Consider the following 22,949-nt stretch of genomic DNA (forward strand, 5'->3'; position numbering starts at 1 on the left):
CAGAGATACATGACAAGATTCTGCCTGCAGCCACGAATAGGGGGAGCTCCCTGTATACAGAGATACATGATGAGATTCTGTCTGCAGTCACCACTAGGGGGAGCTCCCTGTATACAGAGAAACATGATAAGATCCTGTCTGCAGTCACCACTAGAGGGAGCTCCCTGTATACAGAGATACATCATAAAATTCTGTCTGCAGCCACCACTAGGGGGAGCTCCCTGTATACAGAGATACATCATAAGATTCTGACTGCAGCCACCACTAGGGGGAGCTCCCTGTATACAGAGATACATGATGAGATTCTGTCTGCAGCCACCACTAGGTGGAGCTCCCTGTATACAGAGAAACATGATAAGATCCTGTCTGCAGTCACCACTAAGGGGAGCTCCCTGTATGCAGAGATACATGATAAGATCCTGTCTGCAGCCACCAGTAGGGGGAGCTCCCTTTATACAGAGATACGTGATAAGATTCTGTCTGCAGGCACCACTAGGGGGAGCTCCCTGTATACAGAAATACATGATAAGATTCTGTCTACAGCCACCACTAGGGGGAGCTCCCTGTATACAGAGATACATGATAAGATCCTGTCTGCAGCCACCACTAGGGGGAGCTCCCTGTATACAGAGATACATGATAAGATTCTGTCTGCAGCCACCACTAGGGGGAGCTCCCTGTATACAGAGATACATGATAAGATCCTCTCTGCAGCCACCACTAGGTGGAGCTCCCTTTATACAGAGATACATGATAAGATCCTGTCTGCAGCCACCACTAGGGGGAGCCCCCTGTATACATAGTAACATAGTTTGTAAAGCCGAATAAAGACTTGCGTCCATCAAGTTCGACCTGTTAGTTCTGTAATTGCTAAAGTTGATCCAGAGGAGGCAAAAACCCCAAATGATTTGGCCAATCTTCACCTGAGGAAAAATTCCCTCCCGACTCTGAAACCAGCAGTCAGAATAAATCCCTGTATCAACCTACTATTTTATTCTATTTTTAAGTATATGCTGAAATCTGCCTGGTATCTAGAAATGCATCCAGTCCCCGCTTGAACTGGTGTAGTGAATCCGACATTACCGTCTCCTCACTCAGTGAATTCCATATTCTCACTGCTCTTACCGTAAAGAACCCCTTCCTATGCTGGTGCTGAAACCTTTTCTCTTCCAGTCTTAGTGAATGCCCTCTTGTTACTGTAATATCCCTCCTTTTGAACAAATCACGGGCAAGGTCTCTATACTGTCCCCTAACATATTTGTACACATTTATTATGTCCCCCCTCAACCTTCTCTTTTCCAGGCTGAATAGTCCTAGTTTTGCCAACCTCTCTGGGTATTGCAGTCCCTCCATTCCCTTTATTAATTTTGTTGCCCTCCTTTGTACCTTTTCAAGCTCATTTATATCCTTTCTATATATTGGGGCCCATAACTGAGCACAGTATTCCAAGTGTGGTCTGACCAGTGCTTTGTACAGTGGAAGAACAATGTTCTCCTCCTTTGCAGCTATACCTCTTCTGATACATCCCATTACCCTGTTTGCCCTTACAGCAGCGGCCTGACTTTGGGCACTCCAATTTAGTACAGAAATACATGATAAGATTCTGTCTACAGCCACGACTAGGGGGAGCTCCCTGTATACAGGGATACATGATAAGATCCTGTCTGCAGCCACCACTAGGGGGTGCTCCCTGTATACAGAAATACATGATAAGATTCTGTCTGCAGCCACCACTAGGGGGAGCTCCCTGTATACTGAAATACGTGATAAGATCCCGTCTGCAGCCACCACTAGGGGGAGCTCCCTATATACAGAAATACATGGTAAGATTATGTCTACAGGCACCACTAGGTGGAGCTCCCTGTATATAGAGATACATGATAAGATCCTGTCTGCAGCCACCACTAGGAGGAGCTCCCTGTATACAGAGACACATGATAAGATTCTGGCTGGAGCCAACACTAGGGGGAGCTCCCTGTATACAGAGATACATGATAAGATCCTGTCTGCAGCCACCACTAGGGGGAGATCCCTGTATACAGAGATACATGATAAGATTCTGTCAGCAGCCACCACTAGGGGGAGCTCCCTGTATACAGGGATACATGATAAGATTCTGTCTACAGCCACCACTAGGGGGAGCTCCCTGTATACAGAGATACATGATAAGATCCTGTCTGCAGCCACCACTAGGGGGAGCTCCCTGTATACAGAGATACATGATACGATTCTGTCTGCAGCCACCACTAGGGGGAGTTCCCTGTATACAGGGATACATGATAAGATTCTGTCTGCAGCCACCACTAGGGGGAGCTCCCTGTATACAGGGATACATGATAAGATTCTGTCTGTAGCCACCACTAGGGGGAGCTCCCTGTATACAGAGATACATGATAAGATTCTGTCTGCAGCCACCACTAGGGGGAGCTCCCTGTATACAGAGATACATGATAAGATTCTGTCTGCAGCCACCACTAGGGGGAGCTCCCTGTATAAAGAGATACATGATAAGATTCTGTCTGCAGCCACCACTAGGGGGGGCTCCCTGTATACAGAGATACATGATAAGATCCTGTCTGCAGCCACCACTAGGTGGAGCTCCATGTATACAGGGATATATGATAAGATTCTGCCTGCAGCCACCAATAGGGGGAGCTCCCTGTATACAGGGATACATGATAAGATTCTGTCTGCAGCCACCACTAGGGGGAGCTCCCTGTATACAGAGATACATGATAAGATTCTGTCTGCAGCCACCACTAGGGGGAGATCCCTGTATACAGAGATACATGATAAGATCCTGTCTGCAGCCACCACTAGGGGGAGCTCCCTGTATACAGAGATACATCATAAGATTCTGTCTGCAGCCACCACTAGGGGGAGCTCCCTGTATACAGAGATACATGACAAGATTCTGCCTGCAGCCACCAATAGGGGGAGCTCCCTGTATACAGAGATACATCATAAGATTCTGTCTGCAGCCACCACTAGGGGGAGCTCCCTGTATACACAGATACATGATAAGATTCTGTCTGCAGCCACCACTAGGGGGAGCTACCTGTATACAGAGAAACATGATAAGATCCTGTCTGCAGTCACCACTAGGGGGAGCTCCCTGTATGCAGAGATACATGATAAGATGCTGTCTGCTGCCACCACTAGGGGGAGCTCCCTGTATACAGAGATACATGATGAGATTCTGTCTGCAGCCACCACTAGGGGGAGCTCCCTGTATACAGAGATACATGATAAGATCCTATCTGCAGTCACCACTAGAGGGAGCTCCCTGTATACAGAGATACATGATAAGATCCTGTCTGCAGCCACCACTAGGGGGAGCTCCCTGTATACAGAGATACATGATAAGATTCTGTCTGCAGCCACCACTAGGGGGAGCTCCCTGTATACAGAGATACATGATAAGATTCTGTCTGCAGCCACCACTAGAGGAAGCTCCCTGTATACAGAGATACATGATGAGATCCTGTCAGCAGTCACCACTAGGGGGAGCTCCCTGTATACAGAGAAACATGATAAGATCCTGTCTGCAGCCACCACTAGGGGGAGCTCCCTGTATACAGAGATACATGATAAGATTCTGTCTGCAGCCACCACTAGGGGGAGCTCCCTGTATACAGAGATACATGATAAGATCCTGTCTGCAGCCACCACTAGGTGGAGCTCCATGTATACAGGGATATATGATAAGATTCTGCCTGCAGCCACCAATAGGGGGAGCTCCCTGTATACAGGGATACATGATAAGATTCTGTCTGCAGCCACCACTAGGGGGAGCTCCCTGTATACAGAGATACATGATAAGATTCTGTCTGCAGCCACCACTAGGGGGAGATCCCTGTATACAGAGATACATGATAAGATCCTGTCTGCAGCCACCACTAGGGGGAGCTCCCTGTACACAGAGATACATGATAAGATCCTATCTGCAGCCACCACTAGGGGGAGCTCCCTGTATACAGAGATACATCATAAGATTCTGTCTGCAGCCACCACTAGGGGGAGCTCCCTGTATACAGAGATACATGATAAGATTCTGTCTGCAGTCACCACTAGGGGGAGCTCCCTGTATACAGAGATACATGACAAGATTCTGCCTGCAGCCACCAATAGGGGGAGCTCCCTGTATACAGAGAAACATGATAAGATCCTGTCTGCAGTCACCACTAGGGGGAGCTCCCTGTATGCAGAGATACATGATAAGATGCTGTCTGCTGCCACCACTAGGGGGAGCTCCCTGTATACAGAGATACATGATGAGATTCTGTCTGCAGCCACCACTAGGGGGAGCTCCCTGTATACAGAGATACATGATAAGATCCTATCTGCAGTCACCACTAGAGGGAGCTCCCTGTATACAGAGATACATGATAAGATCCTGTCTGCAGCCACCACTAGGGGGAGCTCCCTGTATACAGAGATACATGATAAGATTCTGTCTGCAGCCACCACTAGGGGGAGCTCCCTGTATACAGAGATACATGATAAGATTCTGTCTGCAGCCACCACTAGAGGAAGCTCCCTGTATACAGAGATACATGATGAGATCCTGTCAGCAGTCACCACTAGGGGGAGCTCCCTGTATACAGAGAAACATGATAAGATCCTGTCTGCAGCCACCACTAGGGGGAGCTCCCTGTATACAGAGATACATGATAAGATTCTGTCTGCAGCCACCACTAGGGGGAGCTACCTGTATACAGAGATACATGATAAGATCCTGTCTGCAGCCACCACTAGGTGGAGCTCCATGTATACAGGGATATATGATAAGATTCTGCCTGCAGCCACCACTAGGGGGAGATCCCTGTATACAGAGATACATGATAAGATTCTGTCTGCAGCCACCACTAGGGGGAGCTCCCTGTATACAGAGATACATGATAAGATTCTGTCTGCAGCCACCACTAGGGGGAGCTCCCTGTATACAGGGATACATGATAAGATTCTGTCTGCAGCCACCACTAGGGGGAGCTCCCTGTATACAGAGATACATGATAAGATTCTGTCTGCAGCCACCACTAGGGGGAGATCCCTGTATACAGAGATACATGATAAGATCCTGTCTGCAGCCACCACTAGGGGGAGCTCCCTGTACACAGAGATACATGATAAGATCCTATCTGCAGCCACCACTAGGGGGAGCTCCCTGTATACAGAGATACATCATAAGATTCTGTCTGCAGCCACCACTAGGGGGAGCTCCCTGTATACAGAGATACATGACAAGATTCTGCCTGCAGCCACCAATAGGGGGAGCTCCCTGTATACAGAGATACATCATAAGATTCTGTCTGCAGCCACCACTAGGGGGAGCTCCTTGTATACACAGATACATGATAAGATTCTGTCTGCAGCCACCACTAGGGGGAGCTACCTGTATACAGAGAAACATGATAAGATCCTGTCTGCAGTCACCACTAGGGGGAGCTCCCTGTATGCAGAGATACATGATAAGATGCTGTCTGCTGCCACCACTAGGGGGAGCTCCCTGTATACAGAGATACATGATGAGATTCTGTCTGCAGCCACCACTAGGGGGAGCTCCCTGTATACAGAGATACATGATAAGATCCTATCTGCAGTCACCACTAGAGGGAGCTCCCTGTATACAGAGATACTGTAACGGGTCCGGGAGGCGGAACCTCTGAGCTACTATACAAGGGGGCGGCCCTTGTAAGGGAGCGGGTGGCAGTCTCTGGGTGAACGGACAAGGAGTTACGGCAAGTGATCAGGGCAGTCTCTGGGTAAGGGGTAGGTACGACCTGTGATGGCAGAGCCTCCGGGTAGGCTAGCAGGCAGATGGTAGATGTGTGCTCCCAGGTGAGCAAGCGAGAGTCTCTGGAATAGCAGGTGGTCACGGCACGTGACGGCGGAACCTCCGGGCTGGCAGGCAGGTAGGTAACGGAGAAGCGCTCCCAGGTGAGCGGGCAAGAGTCTCTGGAATAGCTGGTGGTCACCGCACGTGACAACGGAGCCTCCGGGCTGGCAAGCAGGCAGGTAACGGAGATGCGCTCCCAGGTGAGCGGGCAAGAGTCTCTGAGATAGCTGGTGGTCACAGCACGTGACAACGGAGCCTCCGGGCTGGCAAGCAGGCAGATAACGGAGAAGCGCTCCCAGGTGAGCGGGCAAGCTGGTCCATAGACAGACTGACCGGAGCAGTAAGGCAGACCGTCGGACCTCAGGCAAGCAGGCAGGTAGCTGATATGCGCTCCCAGGTGAGCGGGCAGGCTGGTCCTTTAGACAGACTGACAGGAGTAGTAAGGCAGACCGTCGGACCTCAGACTGGCAGACAGGTAACAAGTATTCAGGCAGGAATCAGGCAGGTAACTGGCAACGGGACCTGAGGGCTGAAGCACAGGTGAGACACAGGTGCAAACAACATTGCTCGGGCACCTCCATTTTGGAGGAGGTGCCTTATATATGATGAAGTCCTCCGGCCATTGGCCGGGGACTCTTTAGGGCGACGCGCGCGGCCCCTTTAAGAGGAGGGGAGCGCGCGCGCGCGCGCCCTAAGCACAGGGGCCGGGAAGGAGCGCGCGCTGAGAGCAGAGCAGGAGGAGGACGCCGGGACGGAGCGCGCGCTGACAGCAGAGCGGGGGGAGGATGCCGGGCACGGAGCAGAGCGGTGAGGGGAGCAGCGTCCCTGCCTAGCAGAGGGCAGGGACGCCGGCACTACAGTACCCCCCCCTTTAGGCCCCCCCTTTTTTAGGCCAGACAGAAATTTAGCTAGGATGAGAGGGGCATGGATGTTCTCCCGGGGCTCCCACGTTCTCTCCTCAGGACCAAACCCCTTCCAATCTACCAGGAAAAAGGTCTTTCCTCTTACCCTTTTGGTGGCAAGAATGTTCTCTACCTCAAACTCGTCCTCAGCAGAAACCGGAGCAGGAGGCGTACCTGTAGACTTGGAAAAAGAGTTAAGCACCACAGGTTTGAGGAGAGACACATGGAAGGAGTTAGGGATCCGTAAGTTGGCCGGGAGTTTCAATTTATAGGCCACCGGGTTGATCTGACTGATGACCTCCAGTGGGCCGATGAACCGAGGCCCTAACTTATAGGAAGGGATCTTGAGCCGGACATATTTGGACGAGAGCCAGACTTTATCCCCAGGGCGGAATTGAGGAGGGTCCAGACGTTTTTTGTCAGCGTGTCTTTTCATACGCTCGGATGACAGAAGGAGTGCGGACCGGGTACTCTCCCATATGGAGGAAAATTTGTTAACAAGAGATTCCGCAGCCGGATTGTCCGCCGAGGTGGAGACGGGAAACGGGATCCGAGGATGCTGACCGTAGACTACAAAAAACGGGGATTTGGAGGAAGACTCGCTCTCGTGATTGTTGTACGAGAATTCGGCCCATGGCAGGAGATCCACCCAGTCAGAATGGTGGGCATTAACGAAGTGCCGAAGGTAACTGGTCAGGTTCTGATTGATCCGCTCCACTTGACCATTAGACTGTGGGTGGTAAGCGGAGGAGAAGTCCAGGGTGACGTCCAGCAATTTACAAGTGGCTCTCCAGAAACGGGAAGTGAACTGTACCCCACGATCCGACACGATGTGACGGGGCAGGCCATGAAGACGGAAGATGTGGCGGATAAAGTCTTTAGCCAGCTCGGGTGCAGACGGAAGACCTGGCAGTGGAATGAAGTGAGCCATCTTGGAGAAGCGGTCAGCGACCACCCAAATGACCGTACAACCGGCAGAGACGGGCAGATCAGTAATGAAGTCCATCGCTATATGCTGCCAGGGGGCAGCAGGTACTGGCAGAGGTAGGAGGCGGCCGGCCGGCAGGTGTCTCGGAACTTTGTTGCGAGCGCAGGACACACAGGCAGAAACAAAGTCTATTACATCCTTGTGCAGGTTAGGCCACCAGTAGTGCCGGGTAATAAGCTGGAGGGTCTTTTTCTGACCGGCGTGGCCAGCTAGTTTAGACGAATGACCCCAGTGTAGGATCTTCTCCCGATCAGGTACTGGTACGAACGTCTTACCAGGAGGAAGACGATTTAGACTCACGGGAGCCACCTGCATTACTCTGGCGGGATCGATGATATGTTTCGGATCCTCCTCGAGATCAGACACCAGAAAGGACCGAGACAAGGCGTCCGCCTTGACGTTTTTGTCAGCCGGGCGAAAATGAAGGACAAAATCAAAACGAGCAAAAAACAAGGACCACCGGGATTGGCGCGGGTTAAGTCTCTGGGCATGCTGGAGGTAAGCCAAGTTCTTGTGGTCAGTGTAAATTATTACCGGGTGAAGAGCCCCCTCGAGCAGGTAACGCCACTCCTCCAATGCCAGTTTGATGGCCAATAACTCTCGGTCTCCTATGGAATAGTTGCGCTCAGAGGAGGAGAAGAGTTTAGAGAAGAAGCCACAAGTTACCATCCTCCCGGAAGATGATTTTTGAGTAAGTACCGCTCCGGCTCCAGAGGAGGAGGCGTCAACTTCCAGGAAGAACTGCTTGTTGCCATCTGGGCGATGCAGCACCGGGGCGGAAGAGAAGGCCTGTTTAAGGGAAAGAAAGGCCTCCTCTGCTTCGGGTGGCCACTCTTTGGGATTAGTACCTTTACGGGTGAGCGCAGAAATTGGGGCCGTCCGGGAAGAGAAGTGTGGTATGAAGAGGCGGTAGTAGTTGGCGAAGCCCAGGAATCGCTGAATGGCCTTCAACCCCTCCGGTCGGGGCCATTTCTCGATGGCAGACAGTTTCTCAGGATCCATTTGTAGGCCGGTCTGAGAGATAATGTAGCCCAGAAACGGAAGCGAGGTCTGCTCAAAGAGGCACTTCTCAAATTTAGCGTAGAGATGGTTCTGCCTTAGCCTGAGCAGGACCTGACGAACGTCCCTCCGGTGAGTCTGGAGATCCGGAGAGAAGACCAAGATGTCGTCCAGGTACACCACTACGCAGGAGTAGAGAAGGTCCCGGAAGATGTCATTGACCAACTCTTGAAAGACGGCAGGAGCGTTACAGAGACCAAAGGGCATTACCAGGTATTCATAGTGGCCGTCCCGGGTGTTGAATGCCGTCTTCCATTCATCCCCCTGACGAATACGAACCAGGTTGTACGCCCCATGAAGGTCCAGTTTGGTGAAGATCCTAGCCCCCCTCAGACGATCAAATAATTCTGGAATGAGCGGAAGGGGGTACTTATTCTTCACCGTGATCAGGTTTAGGCCTCTATAGTCTATACAGGGACGGAGAGAGCCGTCCTTCTTTTTGACGAAAAAGAAGCCTGCTCCCGCCGGGGAGGTAGATTTCCGGATGAATCCTCTGGCCAGATTCTCTTCAATATATTCGGACATTGACCGGGTCTCAGCAGCGGATAAAGGATAGATACGCCCACGGGGAGGAGTAGTACCGGGTAGCAGATCGATGGGACAGTCGTATGGTCTATGTGGTGGTAATGTCTCTGCCTCCTTTTTATTAAAGACATCTGCATAAGACCAATAAGGAATCGGAAGTCCAGGTAGATTAGCTGGGGTAGGAGAGGGACGGACGGGATGGACGGGAACCAGGCAGGTTTTATGACAGTCTTGTCCCCAGCGAAGGACCTCTCCGGTTTGCCAGTCTAGCACGGGTGCATGTCTCTGGAGCCAGGGCAGACCTAGCAAGAGGGCGTGAGAGAGTCCAGGCAGAACATGAAAGGAGATACTTTCAGAATGCAGCATTCCCACCTGCAGGGTAATGGATTCGGTGATGAGTTGAATGGGGCGAGGTAAGAGGCCCCCATCCACGGCAGCGACAGACAAGGGTACAGCCAGAGGTTTGGTGGGGATGCGGTATTTCTCAACCAGGGACTGTGAAATAAGGTTCCCGGCTGCTCCAGAGTCAAGTTGGGCTAGTTCGAAATAACGGTTCTCCCCGTAGATGATCGAAACTGACAACAGCAGGGATGGAGAGGATTTATTCTTGTCTAGGTGGACCTCTCTGAGCGAACCTAGACACAGGCGTTTCCCGACCTCTCCGGGCAGGCACGGATCCGGTGCTCCTTACTGCCACAGTAGAAGCAGCTCCCCTCGGCACGGCGTGAGTCCTGACGGGTTTTGACCATCTTGGTCTGGTCGACCTGCATAGGCTCAGGAGAGTGTACCTGGGGAGAGATGGAGGGAATGACGGGTTTCTGGAAAGTAGGAGCTAAACGTGGAATCCTTCTCTCACGGGTGACCTCTTTGGCACGCTCCTGGAACCGTAGGTCAATCCGGGTGGCAAGGGTTATTAGATCATCGAGAGAGGTAGGAATGTCCCGACCAGCAAGTTCATCTTTAATACGACCGGACAGACCCTCCCAGAAGACGGATACCAGAGCGTCGTTATCCCAGGCCAGCTCCGAGGCAAGGGTGCGGAACCGTATGGCATATTGGCCCACGGTGAGACCCTCCTGACGGAGGCGTAGCAGAGAGGATGCGGATGAGGTCTTCCGTCCGGGTTCGTCGAAGACTTTCCGGAAAGCCGAGAGAAAAGCAGGCAAGTTGGACACCAGGGGGTCTCCTCTCTCCCATAGAGGATTTAGCCAGGCCAGGGCCTCCCCGGTGAGATGGGACATGATAAAGGCAATTTTGGCCCGGTCGGAATTAAACTGATGGGACAAAAGTTCAAAGTGCAGGGTGCACTGATTTATGAAGCCCCGAGCCTGGACGGAGTCGCCTCCGAAGCGAGGAGGTGCAGACAGCCGGGGACCGGGATAGGTTACCATGGTATTAGTGGGTAGCGGAGCTGCCGGGTTGCGAGTCATGGTACTGGCAGTGGCTGCAGGTGGTGCAGTCAGAGTGTCCAGGCGAGTATTGACATTCCGCAGGTGACCCAGGATGGACTCCTGTTGGGACCTTTGACGGGACAGTTCATGACACAGGTCCGTGAGCGAGGGAGCTTGGGTGCCACCGGGTTCCATGGCCCGAGCAAACTGTAACGGGTCCGGGAGGCGGAACCTCTGAGCTACTATACAAGGGGGCGGCCCTTGTAAGGGAGCGGGTGGCAGTCTCTGGGTGAACGGACAAGGAGTTACGGCAAGTGATCAGGGCAGTCTCTGGGTAAGGGGTAGGTACGACCTGTGATGGCAGAGCCTCCGGGTAGGCTAGCAGGCAGATGGTAGATGTGTGCTCCCAGGTGAGCAAGCGAGAGTCTCTGGAATAGCAGGTGGTCACGGCACGTGACGGCGGAACCTCCGGGCTGGCAGGCAGGTAGGTAACGGAGAAGCGCTCCCAGGTGAGCGGGCAAGAGTCTCTGAGATAGCTGGTGGTCACAGCACGTGACAACGGAGCCTCCGGGCTGGCAAGCAGGCAGATAACGGAGAAGCGCTCCCAGGTGAGCGGGCAAGCTGGTCCATAGACAGACTGACCGGAGCAGTAAGGCAGACCGTCGGACCTCAGGCAAGCAGGCAGGTAGCTGATATGCGCTCCCAGGTGAGCGGGCAGGCTGGTCCTTTAGACAGACTGACAGGAGTAGTAAGGCAGACCGTCGGACCTCAGACTGGCAGACAGGTAACAAGTATTCAGGCAGGAATCAGGCAGGTAACTGGCAGGTAACTGGCAGGAAACTGGCAGGTAACTGGCAACGGGACCTGAGGGCTGAAGCACAGGTGAGACACAGGTGCAAACAACATTGCTCGGGCACCTCCATTTTGGAGGAGGTGCCTTATATATGATGAAGTCCTCCGGCCATTGGCCGGGGACTCTTTAGGGCGACGCGCGCGGCCCCTTTAAGAGGAGGGGAGCGCGCGCGCGCGCGCCCTAAGCACAGGGGCCGGGAAGGAGCGCGCGCTGAGAGCAGAGCAGGAGGAGGACACCGGGACGGAGCGCAGGCTGACAGCAGAGCGGGGGGAGGATGCCGGGCACGGAGCAGAGCGGTGAGGGGAGCAGCGTCCCTGCCTAGCAGAGGGCAGGGACGCCGGCACTACAGATACATGATAAGATCCTGTCTGCAGCCACCACTAGGGGGAGCTCCCTGTATACAGAGATACATGATAAGATTCTGTCTGCAGCCACCACTAGGGGGAGCTCCCTGTATACAGAGATACATGATAAGATTCTGTCTGCAGCCACCACTAGAGGAAGCTCCCTGTATACAGAGATACATGATGAGATCCTGTCAGCAGTCACCACTAGGGGGAGCTCCCTGTATACAGAGAAACATGATAAGATCCTGTCTGCAGCCACCACTAGGGGCAGCTCCCTGTATACAGAGATACATGATAAGATTCTGTCTGCAGCCACCACTAGGGGGAGCTCCCTGTATACAGGGATACATGATAAGATCCTGTCTGCAGCCACCACTAGGGGGAGCTCCATACCATGGACCCAGCAGAGATCGCTCCAGTATTGGCCTTAAAAGACAAGCGGCCCTCTACCGTTGGGGAGTTGAGGCAGATATTAGGATTCCTCTCCTTCTATCGTACTTATGTTCTGAACTTCTCCAGGACTGACGCCCCACTATACCTCTCTTGGGGGGGGACTACAGAGACAACAACACCCACGGAGAAAAAGAAGAATGCGGGTAGGACCGGTCTTAAAAGAAACAACGCCGTTTCGTCCCAACAGCCCACTCTCTGGACAGCCTGTTGCTTAAAGAGACATTTGCATTGCACTGGCCGTGCCTCATTAAATGTTACTGTTCTATCGTTTCTGAAGACTCTTGTCAGATGTGTCTGGTCAGCAACTGAATCTATCGTGTGCCTGAGAGAAGCTGCAGCACATGGTCTATGGTCGCCCTGAGTAACGGTTCCCCCAGGATTCCAATGAATTCATGTCACCGGTCTCGCCCCTATCTGAACCTAGCGGCGTATGTGTAACATAACCAAAGTCTCATGTGTGAGTCTTGAAGAGGTAACATCCATAAGCATAGAATTCAAGATACTGCGTGAGATCCCAGTCTGGAACCTCCCATGTGGGAACTATGAGGGGGATTGAAAATCCAGCCTTTCTCCCAACTGATCTTGAATTGGTTCAATGGTGATATTCAGCTCTCAACATGCACCAATGAAATTGCTCCCGTGGTCAGACCTCAACCGTTTCACTGGTCCTCTGAATGCAAGGAACTGCCTTGGGCCTCGGCCCCCACTATCAGTATCTGGTCAGTATCGGGTCAGTATGTTTTCTCTGGAGTGGGAGCCAAAACCAGGAGTGGGTGATAAATGCAGAATTGGTGACTTGTTTCTGTTCTACCTTTTCTCTGATTGTTCCTCACCTGGTTTTGGCTCCAACTCCTGAGAAAAAATACTGACCGAATACTGACCGAATACTGACATAGCTCAAAGGATCTCATGACGACCAAGCTGTTGGAAGCGATTTTGTGCAGTCTAAGTTTAGCTTGGTTACAACATACCTTGAGTTCTTTTAAGTAGATCGATTGCCACTTCTTCAGTAGGTAAAGTTTCGAGTCCATCGTCTACATAGAAGTCTTTCTCTACGAAGTCTCCGGTATCTGTTCCATACTTGGACTCTCCTTCTAAGGGCTCAAACTCATTTGCGAGAAAAACGGAAGAATGCAATCCAATAAAAAATCGGATTGCACTCTGACTAATGTTAATCTATGAGTTACAGCTCATCTGCGATTTTTTTTCTCAGCTGGGACCGAGAAAAAAATCGATTTGTGCCGTATATCCGACAAGCCTCGGCAATGCAAGTCAATGGGTGCGAGAAAAAAAAACGGACGGCATACGGACCATCTGTATTCCATCCGATTTTTACGGATACATTACCATTCTGTAACATAGAACACCATAAATAGTCCTGTAAATGATTGTAGAATAATAGTTGCAGAGAAAAAAAATGTATGGCATACGGATGTCATACGGATGCTAGGTGCGAAAAATCGCATTGTCCTCGCATGAAAAATTGCATGACACTCGTCCGATTTTTCGGTCCATATATCAGAAGGTTTTTTTTCACACATATGGGTATGAGCCCATACACAGTTCTCCACAGGACATAAGTTGAATCAGCGGGTGAAGGGCTGTTTCCAAATACATACACCCTCATGCGTTACTCCACCATCTTGTTGTCCTTGTGCCACAGAAACCTGAGGAAATTCCCGTGGTCCTCTCTGACAACGAAACAGTGGAACATCTGTTCAATGTCGGCGGTGATGGCAACAAGGTCTCTTCTGAACCTCACCAACACTCCTAATAAGTTATTTGTCAAATTGGGACCTGTGAGGAAAATGTCAGTCAGAGATACACCTTGATGTTTGGCGCTTGAGTCAAAAACGACTCTCATTTGCTTAGGTTTCCGTGGGTGACATACTTCTAATGAAGGTAGGTACCTGCACTCTTCTCTTCATTTCTCTTTCCGCATGGTTGTTATGGAATATTTTTTTCATAAAGGTGACAATGTGTTCTATCATTTCGGGCTTGCTGCTTAGTATACGCTGAAGAGAGTTGAATCTGGACAAAGCTTGTTCGCGATTGTTTGGGAGTCTTACACTGGTATCTCGGAAGGGTAAGGGAGAAACTCAGTGACTGGTTTAATCTTTAAAGAACTCACCGTCGATTATCTTGACAAATTCTCTATCTTCTACTGACAGGGCTAATTTATTGTCATCCTTAGTTGTGCGAAGCACCGATCTTCCAAAGTCATCAGTGTAGGGGATTTAATGGCTTCACGCAGCAGTATGAGGTCTGGAGGCTTCTCATTCACCTCGTAGTGATAAGGGCACGGCTTGCAGAAGGTTGCGCGTCCGTCACTATGCACATAAGTCTTAAAGGAGTCAACTCCTGGTCGATCCAAGCATATATTTCCTATGACTACCCAAGTCAAGTCTCTGAGCGTATGGGGAGTAGTCAGGACCATTACGCTATTGACGCACCTTGTGTACCCTTAAATTGTCTCTGCCAAGCAGGAGTAGAATCTCGGCGTCCATATCCATAGGGGGGGATAATGTTGGCTAAATGCGGTTGGTGAAATGCAGTGTCCGGAGTAGGGATCTGATCACTATGGTCAAGTATTTGATCACATTCGATCAGCGTTGGTAAAGGTATTTCCTTGTCTCCATTGATAGGAGAAGCAATGAATCCTTCTGCCCTTCTGCCCTTCTGCCACAAGTCTGTATGCGGCCGGAGCAAGTGTTCAGAGTGTAGGGTTTTGCTGGTTCCTTTATTCCAAAGGCTTCAAAGAACTTAGGTCGAGCTAGTGACCGGTTGCTCTGATCATCAATGAGAGCATACATTTTCACTGCCTTTTCCGGTTGTCCTTCTGGGTAAACCATGATTAGGCATATCTTGGCACACTCCATTTCAAGTCTGCCAGTTGTGTGTTGTTGAACCTATTCACACTTGGTCGCAGACCAATACAACACAACAACGCCGCTGCCTAAAACCGTGGTCATCACACGTGATCCCATATTACTGCGGTAATAATAATTATACTGCATTTAAAATGGGCAAGGCACGTGGCAAGGCACGGGGAAGTGGAGGTGATGGTGATGGTGCATGCAGAGGCCAAGGCCATGGACAAGATGAAACTGTGCCTTCTGAGGGAGCACAACAAACACCCATATCATGTCAAACTACCATGGCTTCCAGTACCATCTGTACGCTGACGACACCCAGATCTACCGCTCTGGCCCAGATGTCGCCAAATCCTCCTTCTCTTCCTCCCGCTTCCTCAAGCTCAATGTGGACAAATCTGAACTCATCATCTTTCCCCCCATCTCGCATATCTTTCCCACCTGATCTTTCTATCACAATAAATGACACCACACTTTCCCCAGTACCTGCAATGCCTCGGAGTAACCCTTGACTCTGCCTGGTCCTTCAAACCCCACATCCAAGCTCTCGCCACCTCCTGTCACCTCCAGCTCAAAAATATTTCCAGAATCCGTCCTTTCCTCAACCCTCAATCTACTAAACTGCTTGTGCATGCCCCCATCATCTCCCGCCTCGACTACTGCAACATCCTCCTCTGTGACCTACCGGCTAACACTCTCGCACCCCTCCAGTACATCTCTCGCCTCGCTACTACTCTGCTGCCCCCCTTTGCAAGTCCCTTCACTGGATCCCAATTGCCCAGCGTATCCAGTTCACACTACTAACACTGACCTACAAAGCCATCCATAACCTCTCTCCTCCGTACATCTCTGAACTAATCTCCCGATATATTCCCTCACGTAACCTCCGGTCCTCCCACGACCTCCTTCTCTCTTCCACACTTATTCGTTCCTCACCCAATCGCCTCCAATATTTCTCCCGAACATTCCCCATACTAGGGAATTCTGTGCCTCAACACGTCCGATTATCCACCACATCCGAATCCTTCAGACGGAACCTGAAAACCCATCTCTTCAAACAAGCCTACAGCCTGCCATGACCCCGCTGCCACCTCAACAACACCGGAGCTACTGCAACCCCCCAACCTACTGTCTGCTCCCCCATCCTATAGAATGTAAGCCCGCAAGGGCAGGGTCCTCTGTATCAGTCTATCATTGTTAGTTTTGTAAGTGATGTCTGTACCTGGTATGTAACCCCTTCTTATGTACAGCACCATGGAATCAATGGCGCTATATACTGTAGATAAATAATAATAATAAACTACCTTCCTGTCCCAATTTATAGGGGCCACGGAACACCACTCTTGAAGCCAGAGCAGTGTGAATAGGTTGTTGGTTGGATAGCAGATAAAGCTTCCAGTCATTTAGTCACCACCACCACCACCCTGTCCAGTAGCCGTGAGTCTGAACCACATATTCCTCACCCTGATCCTCCTTCCTCCCAACCAGCCGAGTGCCCGGAGACGACTGATCCCACACTTGGACACTCCGAAGAGCTGTTCACTTTTCTATTCATAGATTTGGGATTCTCGCCCGGCCAGCTTCAAGTGGGGCAAGAGGAGAACACGTGTAGCGATGCCCAAATATTTGAGTAGCCACTGTCATACAAAGGCGACAGTGGGAAACTGTCGCAACAGGTGGATGATGATGAGACACAATTGCCACCAAGTCAGGAGGAGGACCAGGGTGTGGATGTGGAAGACAAGGTGTTAGACGATGAAGTCAAAGACCCAACCTGGCAAGGTGACATGCAGAGCGAGGACAGGAGCGCAGAGGGGGAGGGAGGCGTAGCACCACAACAGGCAGGAACAAGCAGTGGGGTGGGCACAGACACAAAGCGGGCAATCGTTCCCTGGAACACCAACACAAGGGAAGTTGCCAGTCCAACTGTTAGTCTTTGAAAAAGAACTAGACTCTGGAAGACCTGTCTAGATAACCCCAAAAAGGTCATTTGCAACCTCTGCCATGCCAGCATCAGCAGGGGCAGCAAAACTACCAGCCTGACCAACACCAGCATGCTCAGGCACATGGCAAAGGACCTGACTAGTTGGGTCAGGGTCCAGAAACAGTGTCTGCGGGTGACACCACTGCCTGTTCTGCTGTTGTGCTTGCACGCCAATCCCCTGTCCATGGCGCATGCGAAGATGCCTCCTGCCCTGCACCTGTCGTTGCACTCTCTCAACTAGCCCCATCAGCAACCACGTCCACATCCTTGTCCAAGCGCAGCATTCAATTGTCCCTACCCCAGTCCTTTGAACGCAAGCGCAAATACACAGACAACGCCCCACAGGCCACAATACTAAACACCCACATTTCTCAAATGCTTTCACTTCAAATGTTGCCTTTTAGGCTCGTGGAGATGGAATCTTTCCGCAACCTGATGGCGGCGGTCGTCCCTCAGTATTCGATCCCCAGTCGCCACTATTTCTCCCGGTGTGCCATCCCCGCATTACACAAGCACGTGTCCCAGAACATTACCCGTGCCCTCAACAACGCAGTTACTGGGAAGGTCCACCTAACCACGGACACGTGGACAAGTGTTTGTGGCCAGGGACCGTACATCTCACTGACGGCACACTGGGTTAATATAGTGGAAGCTGGGACCCAGTCTGACCCTGGGATGGAACACGTCCTCCCGACGCCTCCATCTCTGAAATGACCACATCAGTCGGAAGCTGGAAGCACTGCAGCACTGCCTCGGCTAAGCGGCAACAGGCTGTGCTGAAGCTAATATTCTTAGGTGACAAACCGCACACCACTGCAGAGTTTTTGGCAGCTGTAAAAGAGGAGGCAGATCTGTGTCTGTCACCGCTGAACCTACAGCCAGGCATGGTTGTGTGTGACAATGACCGGAACATGGTGGCGGCTCTGAAGCTATGCAAGCTTGCACACGTACCATGCCTAGCCCATGTGCTCAACCTAGTGGTTCAGCGATTTCTCAGAACCTACCCGGATCTGCCTGAGCTGCTTGTCAAAGTACACTGCGTGTGTGCCCATTTCCAAAAGTCACCTACAGCTTCCACTGCCCTCGCCGTGCTTCAGTAGCGTTTGCAGCTTCCAGCTCACCGATTGGTGTGCGATCTCACCACGTGTGGAACTCAATCTTGCAGATGTTTGGAAAGATTTGTATGCAGCAGAGGGGCGTTGTTGAATACCAGCTTCAACACGCCAATCATTATTCAGGTCAGTCTCCGCACATAATAGCTGATGAGTGGGCATGGATGTCAGACATCTGTGCAGTCCTCCAAAACTTTGAGGACTCCAACAAGATGACGCCATAATTAGCATCACCATCCTGCTTATCTGTCTACTGAAACTCTTGCTGCTCACAATAAATATGAGGCATTGCCGACGGAGCATGATGAGATGGAGCAAGGAACAGGGTGATGCCACACAGCCCAGCCTCATCTCATCCTAATGCGGATTGGGTGATAACGAGGAGGAGGAACAGGAGCTGGTTTCCTGTGCTACAGACAGTACTACCCACACAACTGTGATACCGTCTGTTCAGCATGGATGGTCTGAGGAGAGGGAGAATGAGGAGGAGGAGAGCATGGACAGTCGTCCTCTTGGTCAGGACAGGGAAGACTTGGCTGGTGGCAGCCTGGCACACATGGCTGACTTTATGTTTCTCTGCCTTTCCCGTGACCCTCGCGTTGTACACATTCTGGCCGACAGTAATTACTGGTTGGTCACACTTCTAGAACCATGCTACAAGGAGAAATTTCTATCTCTCCTTCCTGTGGCGGAGAGGTCTAGTAAAATGTTGCAGTACCAGAAGGCCCTTGTTGAGGAATTATTAAAAAAATTCCCATCTGAAAACACTGGCGGCAAAGATCACAGTTCCTTGGACAGCCATGGAGTACAGGCAAGAGAGAAACAACTCCAATCCAGCAGAGGCAGGGGAACACTGTCAAAGTTGTGGGACAGTTTTCTCAGACCCTCCCAGCGTCAAGGCCCTGATGCGTGGGGTACTCTGACAAGGAGGGAAAAGTTTTAGAAGATACTGAAGAAGTACCTTGCCAACTATACCAACATCCTCTGTGATTCCTCTGTGCCTTATAACTATTGGGTATCCAAGCTGGATACATGGAATGAACTGGCTCTCTATGCCTTGGAGGTCCTGGCCTGCCCTGCCGCTAGCGTTTTATCAGAGCGGATTTTTAGTGCCGCTGGTGGAATTATAACTGATAGGTGCATCCGCCTGTCAACTGAAAATGCTGACAGGCTGACTCTTATCAAAATGAACAAGGGCTGGATTGGGCCAGACTTCTCAACACCACTGAATGATAGCAGCGGAACATAAAGTCAAATTCCGTGGCTATTTTTGGGAGGTGTATTCTCATGCACCTCGTCACAACCAGACATGGGTATACGATTCCTGATTTTGTCTATTTTCTGTTGTCCTCCTCCTTCTCCTCATCCTCCACCACCATATCACCAGGGTGACCGTGATGCAACACCCACATAATTTTTTTAAGGGTGTTTATGATGCCCGTAGGAAATTTTTTTAGAGGCCTACCGCTAACATTCTGTATGTTATACAGTATATTCATGTATAGCCCCCAAGGGTAAATGTTTTTCTGCCCATGCACTTAGTACCATTATAGGAGACCCACTCCTTAACAATGGGAACAATTTTTTTAATGAAGAATTTCTCTACGTCTCTTCAAAGGGGTATTGGAGTGCATCTAATTTTTTGGCTGCCCTTGCAGTCACTGTATGGGCATTACCACTATTGGAGACCCACTCCTTAATAATGGGAACAATTTTTTTAATGATGCTCTCCTCTATGTCTCTTCAAAGGGGTATTGGGGTGCATCCAAACTTTTGGCAGCCCTTGCAGTCACAGCATGCGCAATCACAGTATAGGAGACCCACTCTTTAATAATGGGAACAACAAAGTATAGCTGGCTGATGGCTCTCTAAGAATAGCAAGGGCCGATGGCTGTCCCTTCAAGAATAGTAAGGGCCGCCTGATGGCCCTGTAAAAATAGGCTTTATGACTTTCAGAGTCCCTCCTTCAAAAATGAAACAAGATATGTCTGATCATGTCTCACACACAACATGGCCAGATAATGTTGTAAACTGTTAAAATTACATTTACTGGTGAACGTATTTTCCACGGTTGAAAGCAATACAAAAGTGCAAAAACGCATCAAAAACACTTCGTGTGAACATAACCCAAGGTGTGGAGGAGCATTTTTTTTTGGGGGGGGGGCACTTATTTTGCCTTATATACAAGTCATTACCCTGGAAAGGATGTTCCTTAACATTTTTTTGCAGGAAAATCCATTTTGGTTTTGTATGTTTTATTGTGAGTCCGTAAAAGTGGTGTAATACTCTGACAACATTGTTGACAGCAGTGACCTGGGAGTCAGAAATGCTTCCAGGGGTCTTCCCCATGCTGTTCCCATGTCATTTCAGGGCTGTTCCCATCAATTTGGGCAATTTTTAGCCCCCCTGCAGACCGCCGGGGGGAGCCGCCTGAAAAATGCTCGAGTTTTCCATAGACTTACATTGGGCTCATTACTCGGGTCGAATAATTCCGATTTGCTCGACCCGAGCATCGAGCACCCGAGCATTTTAGTGCTCGCTCATCACTATTTTACAGTACTGAAAACCCGACATGAGGGAGGCGACTAGTTCTCATAGACCTTCAAGGTGATTGCAGAGCTCACCTTTTGTGGAGTGGTAATTTTCAATGGCTTTTAGCATCGGTTTGAGAGAGCGCATTGGTCGTGCGATTTTGTCTGCTGCAAGTTTGGGTTTTGCTTCCTGTTCTTCATAATGTTCAGAATCAGGCTGCACTTTCTGTACTTCAGCGCCGGGACATTGCGAGGGACATTTTTCGGCCATTTTGATTTTGAGGTGCGAAAATTACTGCACAGCTCCTATGGGTCACTCCAATAAAATTCCCAAAATATTTTGAGTGAGTTGTGGGGTTTCCAGTCTGGGTGACCGTGTGCTTTGTGGAAAATTGTTATAGGAAAGTCTCTTTAAATGGTGTGATCTGAGGTGAAACTGTGCATACATAAACTTTTCTTTAATTGTGAAAGAAAAGGGTTAATTTAAATTTGAAAAGGGCTTGGTGAAGTTTCTAGGAGACTTCTAGGCAAGTGTAGATTGTAGCGCCGGCGTCTCTGCCTCCTGCCCGGCAGAGACACCGACCCCCTTACCGCCGCGGCTCTGCTCCAGCGTCCTCCGCTCCTCTGGCTCTGTGTGCCCAGGGTGCGTGCAGATCCCCGGGCACTGTGCTTAGGGCACGCGCGTTTCCTGCTTCTTAAAGGGGCCGCGCGTCGTCCTAATGTGTCTCTGGCCAATGGCCAGAGGACAGCTGATATTTTAGGCACCTTCTCCAAAATGGAGTTGCCTGTGCAATGTTGTAGTTTGTGTCCTAACACTCTCTCCAGCCCTCAGGTCCCAGTGCTGTCCGCCAGCCTGTCTATCAGCCGTGCCCGCCAATCAGCCTGCCAGCCGAGCCTGTCCGTCAGTCATCTCCATCCGCCTGCCTACCAGCTGTGCACATCTGTCGTGCCAGTCCACTTCGGCTATCAGCCCCGTGGGAGTCACCTGCTCTCACACCAGGTCGGTCCCAGAGTGGCACCTGGTTCACCTTCCAGGTCCCTCCTTGGTTCACAGAGTCGACTAAACCACCGTATAGCCAGGGTCGATCCGGGTAGGCACTTAGTTACGCCCGTCTGGTCCCTCCCTGTACCACGGCACAGTGGTTCCACCATTCGGACCCGTTACAGAGATTCTTGCAGACACGCTGCACCTCTCTGACTTGCTTGTTGCTAAAGAGATTCCTGTAAGAGATGCAGCTGCGCTCTGATGTGCAGGCATAAGGCAGACATGATGACCGGAGTCTAATTTCTGACTGTTCTGTCGCCACATGAGGCGATGGGAGATGTAGGTAATTGATAAGATGCCGTGAGATTTTTTCCTACCTCCATATCCAAGATGGGGAGCAGACAGGACCAGCGCAGACTCAGTGACCGTAGACTCGAATGTAGAACCACAGCGAGGTGCAAATCAAGACTTGGTTTATTTAAATCCGGATACAGAAATAATACTTGTCGGTACAATCCCGTCACTTTCTGTGAAGCCGCTGTTGTCGGATGCTGCTGGTCAGAAATTGATAACTTCACAAGCCCAACAAGTGTCTCACAGCCAGCAACTCGGGCTATAAAGTGGTGGCCTACAGCAAGTAACCTATGACCTGCAGTGTGAAGCCACTCCCAGTTTGAACCAACTTAATTGGAATGAACAAGAATGAGCGGTAAACAAATATTGATCAGCAGATGGCGGAGTAGCAAGATAATACATTTAGCAGGTAACAAACAAATGCAGAAAATGACCAGCGCATCCAAGCTAGTGTGAACAGGAGCCAACTAAAAAAGCGTAACTATAGAAAACAATTAGGTTGCACCCTGAATTGCTAAGAATGATTGCTCTAGAGCATTTTTTATTTCTATAGCGCCAACGTATTCCGCAGCACTTTACATTTTACAGGGGAATTATACAGAATCGTTACAGAATAGCAATAATCACAAGAACAGATACCAGGAGGAGTTAGGACCCAGCGGCTCGCAAGCTTACAATCTATGAGGAAATAGGGGAGACACGAAAGGTGGATGGTAACAGCTGTCACACAGTCCGTGCACTGCGATGGACCAT

At 50.5% G+C, this 22,949-nt stretch overlaps 1 protein-coding gene across 1 annotated transcript in view; it reads right to left on the reverse strand.

The window, feature by feature from the left end:
* Window positions 1–22,455, reverse strand: part of LOC141271166 (pancreatic triacylglycerol lipase-like) — a 157,934-nt gene extending 135,479 nt beyond the window's left edge. Inside the window, exon 1 of the mRNA XM_073681269.1 lies at window positions 22,220–22,455. Within this exon, the coding sequence (XP_073537370.1) occupies window positions 22,220–22,225 (6 nt within the window). The 5' untranslated portion in view covers window positions 22,226–22,455. The remainder of the gene's footprint in view (window positions 1–22,219) is intronic.
* Window positions 22,456–22,949: the final 494 nt, after the last annotated feature.

Source organism: Phyllobates terribilis, unplaced genomic scaffold (assembly GCF_046119375.1).
Source record: "Phyllobates terribilis strain yellow unplaced genomic scaffold, ASM4611937v1 Scaffold_5__5_contigs__length_657084704, whole genome shotgun sequence".
NCBI classification, from domain to species: domain Eukaryota; kingdom Metazoa; phylum Chordata; class Amphibia; order Anura; family Dendrobatidae; genus Phyllobates; species Phyllobates terribilis.